General features: G+C 39.9%; 1 protein-coding gene across 2 annotated transcripts in view; it reads left to right on the top strand.

The window, feature by feature from the left end:
* Positions 1-20,996, top strand: part of CDH8 (cadherin 8) — a 150,110-nt gene extending 129,114 nt beyond the window's left edge. For both annotated transcript variants that reach the window (XM_088062164.1, XM_088062166.1), the window contains 2 exons: positions 18,156-18,407; positions 19,915-20,996. In XM_088062164.1, the coding sequence (XP_087918290.1) occupies positions 18,156-18,407; positions 19,915-20,408 (746 nt within the window). In that variant the 3' untranslated portion in view covers positions 20,409-20,996. The remainder of the gene's footprint in view (positions 1-18,155; positions 18,408-19,914) is intronic.
* Positions 20,997-21,677: the final 681 nt, after the last annotated feature.

Raw genomic sequence — 21,677 nt, 5'->3', positions numbered from 1 at the left:
TTTTAAAGTACTTCTCTGTCACTGTGGTTTTAATACAATAAAACCTGGATTTTTCCCCATCTTTTTTCATGAAAGTATTTTTAGCAGCATCTGTCAAATACATACCTGGAGGGTGAGTCTTTTGTTCCCACCAGAGTAACTTTCATGTGTTAAAATAAGTCTTTCCCTGAAACAGTTTCTTTTGGCATTTCTGGATAAGTGTCTCTGCCATTGTCTCAGCTGCCAACTGAAGCTCCTTCTGTGGTTTTGATTGACTTTTCTCTCTGACAATATCCCTCAGAGAGCTCTGAGGTGACTCCTCTGTTTCATTGCCCTGCTTCCACTTTGCCCAGTTTCAAAGTTAACCCCCTGACCCCAGGTACAAATTGCCAGAGCAAGGACATCATTAAACCCATCATTTCTGGGTGGATGTGCAGTGATCATCCAGAATAACAGCACCCAAACGGTCCCTTGGATGTGAGCAGCACATCCTTACACATTGCTGCAGTTTCAGCCAATTTTGGGAAACTTTGTGGCCCAGCTGCCACATGCCAGAGGGCGTTCCACAATGGCACTGCTTGAGGGAAAGCACATGTTTATGTATTTCTAATGTGTTTAATTATCATCCTCATTTCTTTTTTATATCAGTAATTAGACTTTCAAACTCCAAAACATACAAAATAATATCCTTGTTAGTGGTTTAATTCAAATTAAGTGATGTGCTCAGTCTTGCTTATAAATTATTATTTTTCTACCATCTGTCAATATTAGTGGTATGGAATAACATCCATAAGAGGTAAAGGAGTATGGGGCATAATCTAAGAAAAAGCATTGATCAACATCTCTTTTAATAGATGTGGTTTTGTCACCAGAAATCACAAGGAATACTTGCATAGCAAGGTGCAAGCAGTGTGAAAGGAGCAGAGTTAAAAATAAAGCATTGCAATGTATTAAAAAATAACAAACACAAAGTACCCTATTATCTGGCACTTGTGTGTCAGGATCTGCCATCCACAGGCACACATCATGTTTTTCCAGGAGTGTTCACAGTGTGAAAAATGTATTATAAATATCATACTATCAATCTTTTTCTCAGCATGGCATTTAAAGTGGAGTTGTTTAAATAGCAAAGTTCAACATTTTTATAACCTGTGCGTGCCAGAAGAACCTCAGTTTATTGATTTTTTTATGAATAATAGAGTTAATAATGGAATTGCTAATACAGAATTATTGAAATATTTCTTTTGTAGCATGGTTGAAAGATTTTGTTCAGTAAGTTCCTTTTTTTTGCTTCTGTTAGAAATTGTAAGTTAAATTAAAACAAAGCATAAAGATGTTATTTTGCTGAGTAGGAAGGTCTAAATATTATCAAAACTAATCATGTGATAGTTCAGGTAACTAATCTGTGTGAAACATTGTCTTTCTGTGAATTAAGAATAATCAGGCATTTTTATTTTTTTTTTTTCCAGAAAACACTTAATTATATTTTGGATGCATACTTGCCTTTCTCAGCTAAAAACAAAATGTGATTTACAGGCCTGAAGTAACACATTTTAATGATGGTCTGTAATTTATCCTAAACTGCTGAGCTCCTTTTAAGAATCATGCCTGTTAAGAATCTGCTGCTGGAAATCGAGTCAGGAACCCAGTGGGGCTGGGAGGGGACCAGGGGACACTGTACTGTCACTCCTCCCTCACTGTGGCAGCAGGTAGGGACACCATGGAAAGGAAAGGACTGATTCAAGCTTCCACTCCATGAATATGCAAAAAGTGATGTTCAGCCAGTGCAAACAGCTCTGCTGGAGTGAGTGGTTGTGCATTGGGTGACAAGTGGCAAGTCCCTGAAATAATTCATGTGGTTCCCTGTTTATTGTACTCAGGCTCCTTTACCCTTGCTCCTTAGACAATTCACCTGCCTGAAAGTGCTTTGGATCAGAAAACATCCTCGGTGAGAAAGTGATCAGTTTTCTTATTTGCATATCTGCCAATTCTAAGATGCAATGACATCCTGTAGAGTAACAGGCTGCACCTAAGAACTGGAAGAGAGGAGCTCTTTCTCAGTGACGTGAGGAGGAAATCAGTGCTATACATCTTTAGGTTATTCTCAAATTCTAGAAGACTTGGTAGAATTCCAGGTTAATGATAATATTCCCGAGGGACCCCAATACATTCCAGTATCTCTCTTGCCAGGGAGTGGATGCATTTCTATTTTCACTGTACAATTTCACATTGCAGTTGAAGTAATGTATCTGACTGCTCTCTACTATTCCTAGCAAGGCTACACTTCTCCATGGTGCTGCAGTGTTAGTCCCACCTAGCTGAGATTGCTGGTGCCAATATTCTCAGTATGTGTCTTGCTGCTGATAACTTTCTGCTTCCTTTCCCCCTTCTTTCTTCACTATCATCACTATCAGCTGTGCTCTGTTATTCCCTGAAGTTCTGTTTTTCCTTGATGTTGACTATCAGTTGAGTGAGATTTGAAAGAACTTCTCTGGCAGGGATGGCTGTGCTGTTGTTTTCTGAAGTGATTGCATTAATGTAGATGGGAAGGCAGCATTTTTCCACTCCAGTCCTTTGTCCTTCACTGACACCTGCTTCTGCTGTCTTTCCCAGCTTTCTTCTTGCATGCAAATCACTGCTCTTTCCAGACTTCTTCCTGATTAGAACCACAAACCAGGTGAAGACTCAGTGCAGTTCTTTTGCAAACACTGCTTAGCCCTGTCTGGGTGACTGAAGTTCCTTACAATGGTTATGTGCTTTTCAGCACTTCAGTAGGCTAAAGAGGTGATTCCTTGGTGCACACAGCTGAAACAGAGAACTAGGATCAACTCTTCAAAGGCTAACTCAGCTGCCAGCTCCTCCACCCTGCAACCCTCCTCTCTGTTCTGTCCATCTGAATCCTTATTCACTCCTCTCCTGTATTCAGGATGCAGGACTCCAGACAGATTCCCTCTCTCCTCCGCCCTAAGCCAGAGGTGATCCATCAAGTCTTCACTGGACTGGACAGGCCAACCTGGTGGATGAACCAGCAAGGAGGGGGCCATCTGGTAAGCTGATTGTCCTCTTCCAGGCATCTCCAGCTCCTCTTCAGCTCTGCTCTGCTCCCCAGCACGTCTGTACTTTTGATGGTTTTGCACTGGCAAAGTGTTTCCTGGGAGCTTCTGTTCCAAATGCTGTTAAATCTTTCCATCCTGTTTCAGTTTAGCTCTGTGGTGACAACTTCTTTCCAAGCCTCCCAAATGCAAACTTTCAGACAGCTACAGAGGAGTTGTATATGCACATTGGAAAATCAGACTAATTCCCACAGCATCCCATCCTTTCAGAGACTGCCTTTTTTTGGTCATTTGAATCAGCCACAATTACACAGTTATTGCAGAGCATTAGTGCAAACATGACCCAGACCCAAACAGCATCCAGTGGGAGTGAAGGGACCCAGGCTAATCCCAAATACGTGCAGCCTGCCATTATGCATACATGACTAAAGAGACTTTTACTTCACTCGCTCTTAATTTATTATTTGTGCTGCTAGCAACAGAATGTTGCCAAGACGTCAATTATGTTTCATTTTATAAATCAAACTAATTGAGAACCAGATGCAATCTGAGTGAAAAAGATCTGAGGTCAGTGTTGTGCACCATATGCATGACAGTGCTTACTCATGATGAGGGAATGGATTCGACAGCTGTGAATTTTCCTGCTGTAGGAGTTTCATCAAGCTCAGTAGTGTAACGTCCTTAGCTCTCTTTTCCCAGTTTATTGCATTGATTTCATAATAAATCTAAAGGAAAACAAGTAAGGGATAAAAGGTTGTGAAAACAAAACAGGAGAACAAAAGAATTTGGTCAGTAAGTTGGCTTGAAAATCTGGTTTAGTAATAACATGGATGAAAGAAATAGCAGAGAAGAACAAATTGAATCTTCAGTGTGACTTAATTTCAGACACATAATGGAAAATAGACATTAAATCAAGGTCTCAAGGCTGAGCTGCTTAGCAGGCAAAAAGGTGGTGTTACTGAGTGCAGAACTTCTGCTCTAACAGCAGTAAGATCTGCTGTACCAGGTCTACCAACACAGAGAGGCTGTGCAGTCTCCTCCCTGGGGATATTGCAGAGCCACATGGACACACTGCTGTGCCCTGGGCTCTGGGATGGCCCTGCTGGAGCAGGGAGGTGGCACCAGAGGAGCCCCCGTGGGCCCCTCCAGCCTCACCCAGCCTGGGGTTCTGTGAAACATTGCTCCACCAGCCTTAAAGGTTCCCTAAGTGAAAACACAACTCCTTAAAAACTCACAGCACCCATGATTATGATATTCTTGGACTTTATTTCATAGTAGTATTTATAGCTAAGTGAATATATAATATTTGGAGATAATTTTCCAGATTTTTAATCAGCTACCTTCTGAAAGAGTTAAGAGATTTCTAAGTACCACTTCTGGCTTGATGGGTATCAGATCTGACTCCTCCAGGTTTCTGCAAAAAGCAATTTTTGTAGTGGAAATCTTCATGGACAATGCACTCACTATGTTTGATTTCCTGGAAATTGGTTTAATTCTGAGTAAGTGGAATGACGTCCTGAGGCCAAAGGTTCTGGTAGAACCTCTGCCCTATCACCACCTCAGTATATTACCCAGCAGAGTCATATTGTATCTAAGTTCTCCTGTGTTCTCCTCATGGTTAGCTTTTGTTTTGTTTCAAATATTTGGATTTTATCCCTAAACAAGGATCCCTCCCTCACTCCCTCCCTCTCTCCCTCCCTCTCTTTATAAATGTATTGATTGCTCTCATTAGGGAATATCTCTTTATTTTGTCATATCCTCAACACAGACTGTTGAGGATGAATTTATTAGTTGCTTTAATTGCACTTTTGTCAATTAATGAGAAACTAGATAGGGGTCTCATTTTAAACTTTCAGTTGCAGTAAAGATTAAAAGACCACCAACACTGTTCTACTAGAGGAAGAATAAACAGGCTAAAAGTGAAAACAATTTAAGCAGGAATCCTCACATATTAACTTTTAATTTTTCCTTTGATTAGGGAAAAATCTCCTTTTGTCATTAAATCAGACTATTTGCACGTGGATCTTCTATTAAAAATAGAAGGTATTGATTTTTCACACTTAACTTTAAGGCTTATCTGATTAACTATTACACAACTGACATTATAATGTGAGCTTAAAAGGCTCAGATCATGTTCCAGTTTGCATCTTGTTTTGAACCAATTCAACAAGGAAGGAGTTACTGCTGGAATCACAGTCATTGTTCCTACAGGGTGACCATGACATTATTATGTGAATTCTGTGTCTCTGCATTTTCCTCAACCTGTCTGGTGTGCTGAAATAAGTTTATCTTTTATATTTTACATACCCTTTTATTTCCTTCTTACTCATTTTGAAGAGGTGACTGTTTAAGAACGGGTTGTATTTCTCTGTCACAGCAAATAGAGCAGTGACACACTGAAGGAAACATGAAATTTTTTAATGATGTTTTACTACAGCTTCTGACATCAACCTTTAGAGAACAAGGGAGACAAAACTTTTTTTTTTAGTTGGTTGGGGGTTTTGTACCACTTAGGTTATTTTTCTATCAACTCCTGATTTTGCCATTTTTATGGGTGATCTTGTTGTAAAATATGTCACTTTGTTGGTCTTCATTTAATTCTGTCTAATTAGGACGTACTTTATTTGGCAAGCAGCCAGTAATTAGCGACATATTTATGGAATTATTAGCATGTAATATTTATATAATAAATCTGCCTAGAAGGCAATCCATTCAGAGGGCAGGGAAGAGGTAGAATACATGATTTGACTGATCTTACCCACAGAGCCAAAGGCAGCAATGAAATGAGATGCATCAGTTGACCTGTCTAGTCTGGGGAGAGAGTTTGCATATCCTAAAATGATAGGATGTGCACACTTGGTAATCAGCACTGATTAGAGAGGGAGTGAAGATGGGCCCCTGTTTGAAGTGAGATAATAAGGCAGCTTGTTAGGGAGAGATAAATAGAACTTGAAGAAAAGGACCAGATGTCTGCTTGATGGCATTGAAGAGGAAGAGCTCGTGGGGTCCTCCAAAGGTAACTGATGGGTGCAGAGCCGATTGCAGGAATCAGGGAGCAGTGGGAGCTGTTTGCAGAGAGCAAAGGCTGAGCCCCCAGCCTGGCCTGCCTAGCCCTGGGCTCAGCCTGGCAAACTTCACTCTGCCTGTAGGCTGAGGGCTGTGTATGTGATAAACAGTAACAGGAGCTTGGGAGGTTTGGGATTTTTTACGCATCTGACTCCAAGAGCTAAGCCAGGAATGAAGTCCTCTTGGTGGAGTTTTGAGGAGTTTGCTGTTGAAGTCATAAACCTTAAAAAGAGCACCAACAGTAATCTCTGAATGCTGATGGAAGTTCTCTGTTCGAAGGATATTGGGCTGTCTGGAACGTGAACACTGAATTTTTTCTTCCCTTTAATGACATAACAATTTCACATCACTTTGGTAAACACAGGTAAAACTTTCTGGCTTTGTGCTGTGCAAATTCTCATTCAGTCTAACCTAAAACTGAAGCTGAAATATAGGTTATTTGAAATAATAAAAAAAATAAAATGAATTAATGTAGCCTTTTTCCAACTTGCTGCTCCTTAACCTTGCTTAGCTGGGTCCTGTCACTTTCTATAACATTTTCATCCATTATATGGGACCCTCCTGTAAACTATGCAGTGTTCCCCAGCGAAGATTAAGACTTTGTGATCTCAGAGCAGTCTGCAGAAGTGATGGATTTTTGCTTGAGGAATTGTTGTGGAGTTTGGAACACTTCTGTTTAGCTTGGCTATGTGTTTCCTGTATGAATTTGGATAAAACACTGAATCAGTGCACTGCCATTGTGCTGTGCAAACACTGCAGAGCTGTGAGCAGTTCCCTGGGGGCTGGAAAAGGCTGAGTTTCAGGAGTGCTCTAAGGGAGAGATATTTTGGATTCTTCTGAAAGTCCCAGACAGCAAACATGAGGAATTTGCTTGTCAGGGGAGGAGATGGTGGAGCCCAGTCTGATGGCAGCTGAGGTATTGTGGCATCTTTGATATGACCTGCAGTACTGAATACAGAGGGAGGTAGTTTAGACTCAGTTCTACACCTGCCATCTCCTTCTGTATCATCTTTATCTAATCCACTTTGTTACAGCTTCTTTGTACTAATATTTTCTATTTTTAAATGAGAAAAAAAGAACAAATCAACTTTTTCTTGTCTTGTGCCTTTTTTGTGCTAACAGGCAAGATCAAAAGATGTAGTTGCTAAAAACTTTATAGAGTTCTAATACAGTCTATCTAGCAGAACCATTTGCTTCAAAAATTCATATATAGACCATAGCTTTTTCAAAACTAAAATGATTTTTCTTAAATTTTTTTTTTTTTTTCCAGTAAGGAAACATAACTTTTTCAAAGGATCTACTGGGTTTTTTCTGCTCACCTTTTTTGACTTTATATGTTTTTTCTTCATTATCACAGAGGTCTTTTTGGCATATGGAGATGTATTTTCTTCTGACAGCAGAATCCCCATCTCTTCTAATATTTTTATGTGATCATGCTTTGTATTTTTATTGCAGCTTCTGCCTAAATGCTTCACTTGTACTTTATCAGATTCTTCATCACAAATTAGAAGACAACAAAGAACCATTTGCAAGGTGTTCTCTCAGCTTACAGATTCTTTATGTATTTATATCTCATAACTTCTCTTCATGGGATGAAAAGAAACACTGAATAAGATGTCTCTTGTTTTGTCCCATTTATATTTCAATTGTGAATACAAAGGTCTATTTTTAGAACTCCTGTCCTTGGAGATATTCAGAAGCCACCTGGACAAGGTGGGCTCTGGGTAGCTGTGGTGAGCAGGGGTTGGACCAGGTGACATCTGGAGGTCTCTTCCAACCTCACTCATCCTGTGATTCCATGAGAACTCTAAACAACTTCTCAACTGCTGCTGTAGTTTTCATAAATTCACCCATGTTAGCATTGACTTTGTAACATGTCTGTGGTGAATTCATGTGCTGACATCTTTCTCTGGCTCCTCCTTTCCAAGTTCTGTGCTGTTTCCCACCATGTACAGAGCTAAGGCAGGGTCTTGCACTCTGTCCTGGGCTTGGAATCTAAATTCAGATGTGTGTGTGTTCCTGCTTTGATTCTCCATAATCCAGCTGTGTATCCCAGTCTGGAATTTGTGGCTCTTCCAGGTTTTTTCTGTGTAATGTTTGCATGTCGTCTGGAAACATTCCAAGGAATATCTGTGATGTTTCGTTTGAAAACTTTTTCAAACTATTCCACTCTATAGATGGGTAATTATTTTATTTTTCACACACTGGAATTCCTTCTCTGGATGCCTTTTGCTCTTCCCTGTATTTCAAAAGGCCATGAGTTTTCCCCATGGGAATCACATCCTTGGTGAGAGGTGTGCCTGTAATAAGGCATCCTGTGAATCCTTTGGGTGTGAGACAGAGGTCTAAATTACTGCCATTAATGGTCTGATGATAACAAATTGTTATTGTTATATGTAATCTGCATATCAGAATGTCTTCCCAAAGTCATTATCATGCTGCCTGTGTGCCCAGGGGCAATGTTAGACCATAACATTTCAGTCTTTCAAATTACAGAAAGCTAATATAACTCTTGATGACATTTACAAAAATGTATAATGGCACTCCTTTCAGGGCTCTCACAGAAATTATTCTCAGGGAACTTCAAGGGAGTTCTGTGTGTATAAGAACTACAGAATCTGGCACTTTTTACAATCAAAGCCACATTTTTTTTCTTCAGTGGCACCAGCTCAAGAAAATGTTAAGTCAGAATTGTTTTTAATTTATTTTCTGACTTAAAATGCCCCGGCCAACGTAAGCTGTATTTAACTTTCAATGCTCTTTGGCAGAGAGTCCACATTCTAAATTTCTTTTCATAGGAAGTTGTTATGTCAGAGTTATAAACCTCTGAAAATTGGCGTTTTGTAATGGAAGTGCTGACAAGACCTTTATTACACCAGTACAAATAGGCAGCATTCCAATAAATGCTGGTTGCTGTTTTTATAGTCTGCTGGTTGCTTTCTGCTGCTGTATTTCAAAGTGGACATTAAGTAAAAAGTAAGTGGCATAATAGAAATACATTGGTAGGGCTGGAATTTGGCTTTCACTGTTGCAACAAAACTTCAGTGTGGTTGAGAGATCTGATTAGAGATTTAGTTTTTAAGGGCTGGTGTATAATTTACTGGTAAATTGTTTTAAATCCTTACCAAGCCCCTGTGAACATTCAGCACAGAATTGGAATGGGAAAGGTGATTATCATGGCATGGAGAAGTGGATGTTAAATTACTTCAATGGCAAGAACACATCACATCTAAGACCTAAAAGGTTCCTACTTAAGTTTTATGGTTTTTACTGTGATATTCACAGTTCACATTGTAGAAAGAAAGATTCACTTCAAACGTCTGTGATTGTCTTCGTAGTCACGAGGTCTGTGAACTTTTCCAGACCTAGAAGTCACTGATGTAAGAACTGGAGGATGTGTGTGAAGCGGGGAAGCTGAAGAATATGGGTGGGAACTCTTGGAACTTTTCCATCACCTGCCAAAAGCACTCTGAATTTCCCTGAACCTGATGGAGATTTAGCTCTGCACAGAAGAGAACACGCAGTCAGTGCAATGTTTAAAGCTGTCACTGTGGCCTGAGGGGCTCAGATCCCTGTCTGCCACCAGCATCTCTTCCCACACTGCATTTGTTAGGTAGGTATTAATAGAAAGATCAAGAATCCATTATCCCTCTAAGGAAAAGCAGATGGCACAGCCTTGGGATAGCTTGGCATTTTTATTTATCCTTGCAGCACTTTTGTTGGAATCTGGTAATACAGTAATGGAAAGTTCTTGGTTCAAATGCAAAATATAGGCATTATTTTATCAAAGCACTGTAAAACACTGTCTCACTTTCTGAAACTTTTTGGTTAAAATAACAAGAGAATAGAATTAACTTGAATATGTAGATTTCAAAAATGATCCATCAGTCTATGCAAATTGCTGTGTTAATAATGTATTTTTAATGCTGAGCACATTTGACAGCCATTTCATCTCTCTTTCTAAACCAGAGCTTGGCAACCTGCATTAATTCTTACACTTTACAGATGTACCATTCAATGCACGTGCCATGTAGTGATGTGATCCAAATAAAGTAAAGCATGTCAAAGCAGTGGCATTATTAGTAAGCAGCCTTGTGACTGGCTGCTGGAATACAGGAGAGAAAAAGGACAGGCAAAAGCCAGTGCTGTTTTAGCACATCTCACACCCTCTCTGGCCCAGATTTCCTTCCTATTAATAATAATAATTGAGATGATAATTGAGTGCCAAGCCTAAGTGGCACCAGGGCCTTGGAAGAGATGAGTGGACAAAGCAGAGTCAGTGAGATTCACTCAGGTGTGTTGGTGCAGCTCAGATAAGGTGGAGCTTAAACAGACCAGAACCCAAAATTTCCTCCTTTGACTTGTTGTATGTGTCTAAATTTAAAAGAGAGAGGTATCATGTCCTAATTATTCTCTACCCCATTACCAATAAAACTGGTATTATTTCACTCAATTCATGCTTTTACATCATAATTTCTTTGGCAGGGATTTTCTGTCCTTTCTTCAGTGAGTTAAAAAATCCAAGGTACAAAATACAAGAGATACTGCTAGACTGCAAGGGACCATATAGTTATGTTTGATTATAGCTCTGCTGGACTAAAGGTCAAAGGAAAGTTTTAGAATACTTAAGAGACAATTATCTAAAGTTCAGACTTTTCCAAAGGAATAGAACTAGAAATTATACATACTATTATCTAAAGTTCACATTTTCAAAGGAAAAAGGGAGGAGGAAATGCTTATTCATCATCACTTTGCTGTTAATTTGTCTGGCTTTTTTTTTTTTTTTTCCTTCTGTCAAGAATTTATTTACTACAAGTTCTGTATTACACAGTAGTGCTAACATAATTATTCCCCTTTCCAAGGAATTTTAACATATGAGAATGATGTATACATGATTAAATATTACTTTGCTCATGATTCAAAATTCCCAGCAGTACTTTTTATTTCTGCAAAGGACTACATGGAAACGTGTTTAGGTTTTTTTATTCATTAGTTGATTCAGCTCCTCAGTTCTGGCATAAACTGTTATTATTTAAGCCAACTGGTACAGAGGAGAAAATAATCAAAGATACAAAATATGTGACATTTTCCAATTATTCTTCTACCAATACATTTTCTCACATGAAAAACTTTGTCTTTCCCTGTGTTCTTATTGGTGTTTTAAGGGATTGCAGAAATTCCAGGTCTATTAAAAAAACAAAATCATTCAAGTGTTTGTTAATTTGTCATAGGAATGCTTTGTGAATTGCCATTAAATACGCTAGTGTGGAATACAACCTGCTGTGGGGCAGGAAAGAAAATTTGATCAAGCAGCTGAATTTTTATGACAAAAATTTTTTTCTTCTGCAGCTGATGTCTGCTATCAAATTTGATAGCAACCATCAATCTGCTTTTTTGAAGACATCACAAATTTTTGATATTTATGAAAAGCAGGTCAGTTTGGAATACCTGTGGATGCTTCAGTGCCCATATGGTTTGGCCATCATAAATCAGGAAAAATATACTGTAAAAACAACCTCTCTTTATTTTCAGGTGATTTTGTAAGCCTTCTGTTTGACTAGAACATTTATGCCTTATTAAGCATTTATTAGATTTATATATTAGACTGGACAAAAGGTCCTTTTTCTTGTAAACTGCTGTTCAAGAGCATTTTGTTTGAGGCAGTCATCAAGGAGGGCCTGGTACAGGTGTAAAATACACATGACACAGTTGTATATACAGATATATTAATATATATATATGTTATCATAAAAATGTATTTTTTATAAATAGAGCCATATTGAAAACACTAAGTTTAATCACAAAACAAAATTGTTATAGCAGTTCTAATGAACAAATAGGTTATTTTTCTGCTATTAACTATTGCCAAATTTATAACATACAAACTTATAATTGTACCTTTTTAATCAAATATTCCTTTAAAATATGTTTCAGCCTGAGGCAGAAAAATGAAAAAACCCTGTCTTACATGGGTGTTTCTCATAAAGCATTTTAATTTCATTCTTTTGGAAACAAGGAACTGATGCTTCCAACTTGTACTAAAGAAATAAATCAGGTTTTCAGCTCAGGGCCGGTTTGTGAGCAGTGTTTTTTTACAAGGTGAACATGGATGAGGGTGTGCTTGGAGTTGTCACTTCTGGTTCTTGTGGTGGATCAGAAAGATCAGGATTGTTCTTTCTCAGGGATTTTGTAATTGCAAACAGAAAGAAGAAATGCTGAAACAAGAGAGTTGGCACGTGTGGGACTGTGGGCAGTGACTTGGGGCTGCTTTCGCTGGGTTTCTTTCTGCAGTGCAATCCCACCAATCTAAAGAGGTGTTATTTGTAAATCTTCTCCTAGAAAGAAAGCATGACTGAAAAAACATTCAAAAAGAATAAAGGTGACTTATACAGTGGCTTTTTGAGATACCTCTGTGTCTCTGGACAGTTTTTTTCACAGACTCTAAAAAGGGGATTGGAGTCTTCCTATCATCCACATTTCTCTGCCATTAGGTTTAAATTCTGAAGAAAAACAAAAATACCAGGGTCAGAAATGATCTTTTAAAAATCTGTGTTTGACATTGTAAGGTCTCCACCAGTGAATATTAACAATTACAAGAGGCATATGCATATTAATTGTGGTTATTAATGATTATACAAAGCTGAAATGGCATCAACATTCTCTTGAATGTTCTCTTCTATTGCCTCTGCAGCTGGCTGCTGAGAGTTCTAGATCTCACATGCCTTCAAATGTCATGTGCTCTGGTTTCTGCCTGTATTTTGCTAGTTTCCACTGAAACCTTGATGATAATAATTCAGTTGCTTGGTTATTTCAAGTTTGGAGTTTCTATTTAAGAATAGATGATGCTTTTGAACAGAGATTGGAGATGAATGGGCTGTCCGTGTCTTTTCCTTATCAAAAAAAGCAGAGAGTGTCACAGTGAGGATATTCCTGCTGCTCTTCTACTTGTGTCAAAGAGCTCTATTTTACAGAGGATCTGAGATTTAAAAATGTACAGAGAGATAGCTCCAACAAACAGGAAGAAACATATATTTCTGCCATTCTGCTGTTTCCAGCTGTAGAGCTTCCCATTAAAATTCATTCTTCACATAAGTAATATATCCAGCATAGATAACAACTTCTACCACAAAGTCCTTAATACCATTAATTATTTGATATTTCTGAGGACATTAAAAAGGGGATAAAAAAAGAAAGGCAGAGTTCTGTAGGTGTAAGGTGGCACAGCAGGGAAATCCACTGATCTCAACATATGGGAGACTGCAAGGGAATTAAAGAATTGCAATAATGTGTGCAGAGAAAATGATGCAAACTCACTGCTTCTGATTGTTGCTTTTGTTTTGTTATTTTATTGTCTGGCTTAAAATTGCAAGTTTCATTCTTGCACAAAGTGGGAGGTGAAGGAGTTGACTCCTTCCTGCTAATTTCACATCCTGATTGCTGTCAATGCCATTAAAGTCACTCGTGTCCAGAAAACCCAAAAGTAGCTCTGTATTAAAATTATTGCGTTTACATTTTCTCAGAATCTTTCATCCAAGAACCTCAAAAGAGATCTGAGAGATTTGAGAACAGTTGTGGAATCTGCAGAAAGCGCTTGGCCCTGTGGTAATTGTTGTGGTTATGCAAACTACCTTTGTCTAGAAACCACACTGCACATCTTTCAAAGACCTTCTGCATTGTCATTCTTTGTTCCAGCTGTGAGGGAGATATTCCCCAAACAGTCATGGTTATTTCAAGAGGCTGCTTGTAAATTTTAGAGACTGACAGTCAGCCAGGGAGCTGAGCCACCAGGTTTTTTAATGTGTAGAATGGGCAGAAGTGAGCTCCAGCTCGGAGCTGTGGTTGTGCATGCCCAGAGCCGTGTCCCTCTGACCTGACACCGATGCTATGATGATTATTCAGATCTTACACCATTCCTGAAGCCTGCAGGACAGGCTGCAGCTCCTGCTCCTTCCTGGGTGGCTCATACATCACCAGGGAGAGGGCATTCATAGGCTGATGACCTTCTCCAGCCCCTTACCCACAGAGAAGGGCACAGAATTCCAGGAGATTCCTTGTGACAGAGAATGTCCAACCCCTCTGGATGTACCTCACTGGCTGGAGGAGCACACTCAGTGTCTCTTTGCCTGTGGCAGACAGCTCAGAGCTCTGTGAACAGAGAGCTTTGGGTGCTTTCTGCACGTGCTTTGCCCTGTTTTGCTAAAAGTACCATGAATAAATAAACAACCTGAGCAGTGCTATAATGAAGGATCAGTGGGTTAATTGGGAAGATGAGGGGAAGGAGATTGTCCCCTCTCCTGCTGAGCATCTGCTGCCAAGTTAATTCATGCAGCAGTGCTGGAGACTGTTCCTGGAGGAGATTCCTGTTGTTTTGTCAGCTCCAGGAGAGGGGAATGTCCACAGAAAGGAGAAAGCAAATCAGATAAATTGAGTTTATTGCTGATCAGCTGCTAGGATTCATCTTCAAGTTCTAGGAACCAACTGAAATATCAGCTAGGGAGTCATTGTTCTTCACTCAAAAGCCACATCTTCAGCAACACCAAGGTATATTTATTTTAAGACATAGCAATGAAGGGGAAAGAATTTATTGCAAAAAAAAATTCCTAAGTCAAATGGAGGACTTGCTACTCATTGGCAAAACAATTTGGTCATTTCATTTTGCTTTTTGTATTATCTGCTTGTCGATTTCTTTTCTTTCCAGGCATAACATGTTCACTTTTAGTCAAATATGGTTTCTAACAAAAAAACAAGCAAACAAACAAACAAACAAAACCACAACTAACATCAAAAAATCCAACCAAACAAGTAATCTGTAAGAAAAGAAAGTTATTCTCTTCTGAATGGTTCTGACTGTCCAGCCATTGCATTTTAATTTGCACTTAACTAATAGTTATCATTCCAAATATCTTGCACCTCTTTTGCTTTCTCTCATTTCTTCTGAACTTGAATTGATAACCAGTACTGGTACCAGGCGGTTTCTTACACTCAGCAAAGCTTCACTGCTGGACACTTTATTTTCTCCATCTCTCCTCCCTCTCACTTTTTCTGCCCCTTTCTGTTTGTCTCTGTAGAGTACATCCTTCCTTTTTTCCCTCAGTTACACTCTGGTTTTGGCTTATTAGAATTTTCTGCAGCAGACAGGATGGCAGGGAGTGTCTCAGGAGGATGGAAAGGATCTGAAGCTGTTTCTAGCAAGTGCAGCTTCTCTTTTTTTGTTCCTTCCTAAAGCAGGTGCCTTTGCTGTTTTGCATATCTGTAAAGTGCAGGGCTGTTGGGCTCAGCACATCAATCCTGTGCTCCAGCTTGGGCAGAGAAGGACTGCAGCAGGTTCACAGGGAGGAACAGGCTGTAGCAGTACGGATTTAGAGCTCTGTGTAATAGAACTGTAAAAGTCTCTGGAGTTCGGAATAAATGACTACAGATGTGACACCTCTGAGTGGGATTTGTCTCAAAGAAAGAGCTGGAAATTGAGCACCACTTAGTTCTTTTCTCTTTTGAAAGGTTAAAGCAAAAGGATTAAGGATGCAGCTTATGCTGGGATATTTTTAATTTTGCAGGAGAATGACAATGGACAGATGAATTTATTTTCCAGTATTTGAAAATAGGGAGAGGTGGCAAAGGGGAAAAGAAGGCTATCAGATCAAAAAAGGAACTTTAACACATCATGTAGTCACTCTTACTTTGGTAAAGCTCTACACACCCATATTCAGGGAAACTGAGATGAAGGATTATTTTTCCAACGTAACTTTTCCCTTTTTTCCCTGCAGAGAACAAGGATGGCACTGGAAGTGGTTTAACCTGCACACGTGTTAACACCTCTGGCACACCCAACCAAGGAGGAGTGCAGGGTTTGTTCACTTCCAAATGTGTGTTAATTATTGACTTCAGACACCCCTGACTTTTCCTCTGCAGCACACTGGCACATGTGACACTGGGTGTCATCAGGGACTTTGGTCCTATTTGAGTTGTCAGAATTCTTAAGAGCTTATACCTGAAATTTGTCTTCAGTAAACACATATGCTTCCTTTCATTTTAAAAAGGGCACAAGGAAGAGCTAGACTATTTATTTAGCTCCAGGGTGCCATCAGTTTTGATGTGACTGTTTCCAACTGGAATAGATAAAACCTCAGGATTCCTGTGGGTAAAAAAAAAAATCATTAGGATTACTTTTTGTTCTGCAAAGTGACCATATTTATTCTGCTTTATGAAGGAGTTAATTTTTAGATTGACCTTCACGTGTTGCGTAATCTAAATGTATGAAAAATGCTGAAATGGTTACATCATCTGCAATATAAATTATAACAAGAACCTCTCTAGGCCAAGTAAATGTGATTGGTAAGTGATTCTGCTGTGGAAGGGATAGAAAATTATAGAATTACAGAATGGGTGGGAAGGGACCTGATCTTCAGAAGAAGCCTATTGTCATATGAGCACTCCCTGTTGTTTTCTTTCTTTCCATGGAATGACATTTAGCATTGCACGTGTCCATTTTAGAACATAAAATATCAGGAGGCTTCCTCTTGTTCATGATGCATCAGGAAAATGAACCTCAACTCCTTCTTCCAAACAAGATGTGCAGCTTTATTTTTAAATTGTCATGGATCCCACAGCAACACTCACACACACTCATACATTCCTCTTCTGTGTGCCTCTGAATCTTTTTATGAAACAAAACACAAACAGCAAACTAATGCAAGTCAACATTCAGTGTTAATATAATTCCTACTATTGAATTATTATTTTATTCCACAGAATAAAGCAGTCCAAAGTCAGAGAATATTTAAGTATATAAAGAAATCAGAATTTTCTGCATATTTGACATGCCACTAATCATGGTTTATACCTGAGCACTATGACACATACAAGATTATTGATATCTGTGTGTGTTTGTAATTGTCTAGAACCTGTAATTTGTATAACTATACAAATTAAAATCTGTATGCTTACCCTAAGAAAAATCAACCTGTATTCATTTGATGGTGAACTGAGAACTGAGTGACTCTGAGAGATTTCACTGTGTAACTCTATGGCTGTGTAGGATGCCATGCAGTCAGATGCCTCTTTATATTTCTAAAATTAACTTTCTTCATATGTGTGCAGAGGTAAGAATGTTTTAGACTCATTTCCTGTCTGCCTCCATGGGAGATACAGCCTGGTTTGATCTCTTTTCTTCATTGAGGCCAAATAAATGTTTAGATCACTCAAAATTAGGCACACAACTTGTAATGCATTTAGCTTTTCTTTTGTCTTTGTATAAAAAAGAAGAATTGTTTATAGCAGTGGAAAATGTGCAGTTCATGGTTGTAAGGAAAGGAAGATTTGTGTTAATTGGTGAATATGCTTTAAGTTTGGGTTACTTTAATATCTCATTTCCCTCTTGCTTTACTGGCTGGATTTTTATGACTGTGTGACTGGAAAAAAATGTGGTGAATCATGATGGGAGGATATCTGTAGTGCTGAACGCAGAGGAGAAATAAGGGAATGCCATCATCAATTCTGACCATGTGGCACAAGAAAATGGGTATATTGCACTTCTTCATGCAGCTGGACAGAAAGTCCAGCTGGGAGAAAGGGGAGAAAGGGGAGGCATTTCTGTGCCACGAGCTGGCACAAGGAGCTCGTGGAACCTCGCTGTCACTGGAGAACACAAAATGATTCACACAAACACCTCTCAGTGTCAGGACAGAAAAACAGTGCCTTTATTCTCTGACTCCAGTATTTATAGATTCTCAACAATGAGCAGGGATTGGATAATTAAGTTACCACCTTCCCAAACACACTGGTCATGAGAAACATCCATCAAAAGACATTTCTTAGAAGGAATGTGATAAACAACTTATGTTTATAGAACTTTCATGGGAAAGTAACTAGAACTATGAAAACATTATCAGAAGGCTTCGATTTCTAGGGGGACATTCTCACCCTTTCTCCTATAAAAAGAAAAAAGAAAAAAGAAAATATTGCAAACAATCAGAAGGCTCTAGTTTCAGGGTGATCCCTCGAGGTTTCCTGCACAGGGAAGGGCTGTGCGCTGAGCCGCTGCCGATTTTGCCTTTGCAGATAACACCCTGAGCATCCTGGCCAAGCACAGCGGCTTCAGCCGGCAGAAGCAGGAGGTGTACCTGCTGCCCATCGTCATCAGCGACAGCGGCTCGCCACCCATGAGCAGCACGGGCACGCTGACCATCCGCGTCTGCGGCTGCAGCAGCGACGGCATCGTCCAGTCCTGCAACGTGGAGGCCTACGTGCTGCCCATCGGGCTCAGCATGGGCGCCCTCATCGCCATCCTGGCCTGCATCATCCTGCTGCTCGGTGGGTGCTCAGAGACCCCCTTCCCACCGCCTGCGAGGGGTGGGCTTCCCACGGGAGGAGGGACACTCCGCTCCCACGCCACCTGCCGCAGCGCTGAATCCCTCAGCTGCTGAGAGCTGGACACAAGCAGAGAGAGCAAAGTCCAGTTCTGAAGCAGTCACACACACGAGTTACAGGAGAAACAGGTGTGGCATGGGAAAATTCAGATCAGGGTGCTGAGCAGCAAGGTGAATAGTGGACTACCCCATGAAAATGGGTCTGTTGTATGTTCTAAGACTTGCATGAATCATGGGATCATAGAATGTCCTGAGTGGGAAGGGACCCACAGGGATCATGGATGCAGCCCCTGTCCCTGCAGACCCCCCAGCAATCCCCCTGGGCATCCCTGGAGCGCTGCCCAAAGGCTCCTGGAGCTCTGGCAGCCTCCTGCCCATCCCTGGGGAGCCTGGGCAGTGCCAGCACCTCTGGGGGAAGCTGAACCTTTCCTGATCTCCAGCCTGAGCCTGCCCTGGCCCAGCTCCAGCCTCTCCCTGGGTGCTGTCCCTGGCCCAGAGCAGAGGTGGGAGCTGCCCCTGCAGCCCTGGGGATCTCTGCCCTCAGCTCCTCTGCTGCAGCTGGACCAGCCCAGTGCCCTCAGCTGCTCCTCAGGTGGCCCCTGCAGGCCCTTCCCCAGCCCCAGCTCCCTCCTTTGGATGTTTTCTTCCAGCTTTATCTCTTTCCATGATATATATTTGTATTTGTGTATTTCTATTACGAGTTTATTCTGGATTGTAATGGCACAAAAGACAGTAAAGGTTTACAAGGTAAGCACTACGGTATGTTTTAATAAAACATGCAATGTTTGTATACAACATCAAGCAAGTGAGGGAGAGAACAGTGAAAGGAGATTCCAATTTCTGCACTTTGCAGCTTCACTTTGTGACTGAGATTTACATCAGTAACTGAGGCTTCAGCATTAAGCTGCAGAACCCATTTAGAGTTTTTTATGCATCTGTCCACAATTCTGAAATTGAGCTAAGCTCTTTCTTTCTCACTTATTTTCTCACTCTCTTTTTAGTTACATAATAGGGGTCTTGCAACAGGTAGAGAAAACACTGATTCCATTCTCCCCTGAGGGCTATGTTTTCAGAAAAGCACTCTTTTATTTTTGAAAACACCATCCCTAATGTAGATCATTATGCACTATGTGAGTAATGATAGCCCAACTTCACTTCCGAAGGGAAAAGTTGAGGCTCAGAATTAGAAGTATGAGAAATCTTATTGCTTCTATAAAATTGAGCTTCAGATGTAAATAAAAGCTGATAATCAAAGATTATATGACTAATCAGAGCTTCTGATCAAATTTCCTTCATGTGAAAGGGGTTGAAGTCGTAGGTCTTTCAGCTTTTCACCCTCACTACTCCCAATTCCACCAAAAGCAGCCTCTCACCTCCCCCAGCTGCACTCACCCTGTGGTGTTTGGATTGGAAGTGTTGTGCCTAATCAGCTTGTGGTGCTCTCTTTGCAGTCATTGTGGTGCTGTTTGTGACACTGAGAAGACACAAGAATGAGCCTCTAATCATCAAAGACGATGAAGATGTGAGGGAAAATATCATCCGCTATGACGACGAAGGAGGTGGAGAGGAAGATACAGAAGCGTTTGACATTGCAACTTTGCAAAATCCGGATGGAATTAATGGATTTTTGCCTCGCAAGGATATTAAGCCCGATCTTCAGTTTATGCCCAGGCAGGGTCTTGCACCTGTTCCTAACGGTGTTGATGTTGATGAATTTATTAATGTAAGGCTTCACGAAGCTGATAATGATCCCACAGCTCCGCCATATGACTCTATCCAGATTTATGGCTATGAGGGAAAGGGGTCAGCGGCTGGTTCCCTTAGTTCCTTGGAGTCCTCCACATCAGACTCAGACCAGAATTTTGACTACCTCAGTGAATGGGGTCCTCGCTTTAAAAGACTCGGAGAACTTTACTCAGTCGGAGAAAGTGACAAAGAAACTTGACAGTGGATTACAAACTTTTTCCCTGTTGACTTAATGATCATGTAATATTCTAGGGCCACTGCTGTTAGTTAAAACTAATGTGGCTTTTTGTTTTAGAGGCAAGTTTAGCGCCAGTCATCTATAAAATCAACTACATTGTAATGTTGAACCAAAAAAAAAAAGTATATGTTAGGAGGTTAAGTCTTGTGGAGTGTGAAGTAAAGTATGTGGAGTGTCTAGAAGTCTTTGGATATTTGATATTCACTTGACCACTCTGAAGATGGAGATTTGGATCTTTGATTATCTTCAGTGAATTGAAAAGAACAAAAAAAGAAATTGGTGCTCTCTTAGGAAACAGACTTGCAGGGATTTGCTGTTGAACAGTAGCTCCTGCCCAGTATGTGTAAAACTAAAGGTTTGTTTCTGCATTGCCAACAAAGATCCCGCCACAGAAATGTTCAAAGCAATATCTTGGTCTTCTTAGCAATGCTGAGCAGAAATGGCATTGCCAATTCCTACTGGCTCCTACTGTGCAGTGACCATCCATTGTACATACAGTAATTGTTGGCCACGTAACCACAGACTGAATATCATCTTTAAATATTGTGTCAAGCCTTAAAATATTCACATGTTCTTAATCCATTCCAGTGATGGGTAATAAATACTACTAATGTGTAGAGATTCAGAGGCAGGGCTGCAAAACCTTGCCTCACAAAAGGATCTTTTTCTAGAAGAAGGATCAACCCTGTGCTTCGTCTTCTGAAAGAAAAAACTGTGAAATGGGATGGACTTACATAAATGAAAGAATTGCTGATTTTATTGCTAAAGATCGAATTTATTTGTTTAATCTTTGAAATAAATATTTTATTGATGTCCATTACTGCTTTTATTTATTAAGACTGATAATCTATAGAGTAAGATTATGAAGAAAACTAAATTATATCAGTTAGATTTTTTTCTCTCTATATAATGAATGTTTCATACATGTACATTTTGAAAAGAAAAAAATGACAAATTATTGCAGGTTAAAGCAGTTAGTTCCCTGTCCATTTGCAGTAGCTGAATTTTAAGAGAATGCTGGCAGACATTAAACCTAGCCAGAGAAAACTTTTGACAGTTTTATATCTTCTTCATAAATCTAGTACCTGGTGTTTTTAATACAAGCACAAACAGCTGGAAGTAAACTGGTTCATGTGAATATTTAAACTATAGACTTTTAGAAATCCACACATAACACAGTACAGTAAAAAAAACCCATGCTTATAGTTCTCCACTGTATTAGAGCAGGAA

Source organism: Pseudopodoces humilis, chromosome 14 (assembly GCF_049639895.1).
Source record: "Pseudopodoces humilis isolate 2021_Gansu_Grassland_sample_001 chromosome 14, ASM4963989v1, whole genome shotgun sequence".
NCBI classification, from domain to species: domain Eukaryota; kingdom Metazoa; phylum Chordata; class Aves; order Passeriformes; family Paridae; genus Pseudopodoces; species Pseudopodoces humilis.
Note: the sequence above shows the minus strand (reverse complement) of the source record. Positions and strands in the feature narration are given on the sequence as shown.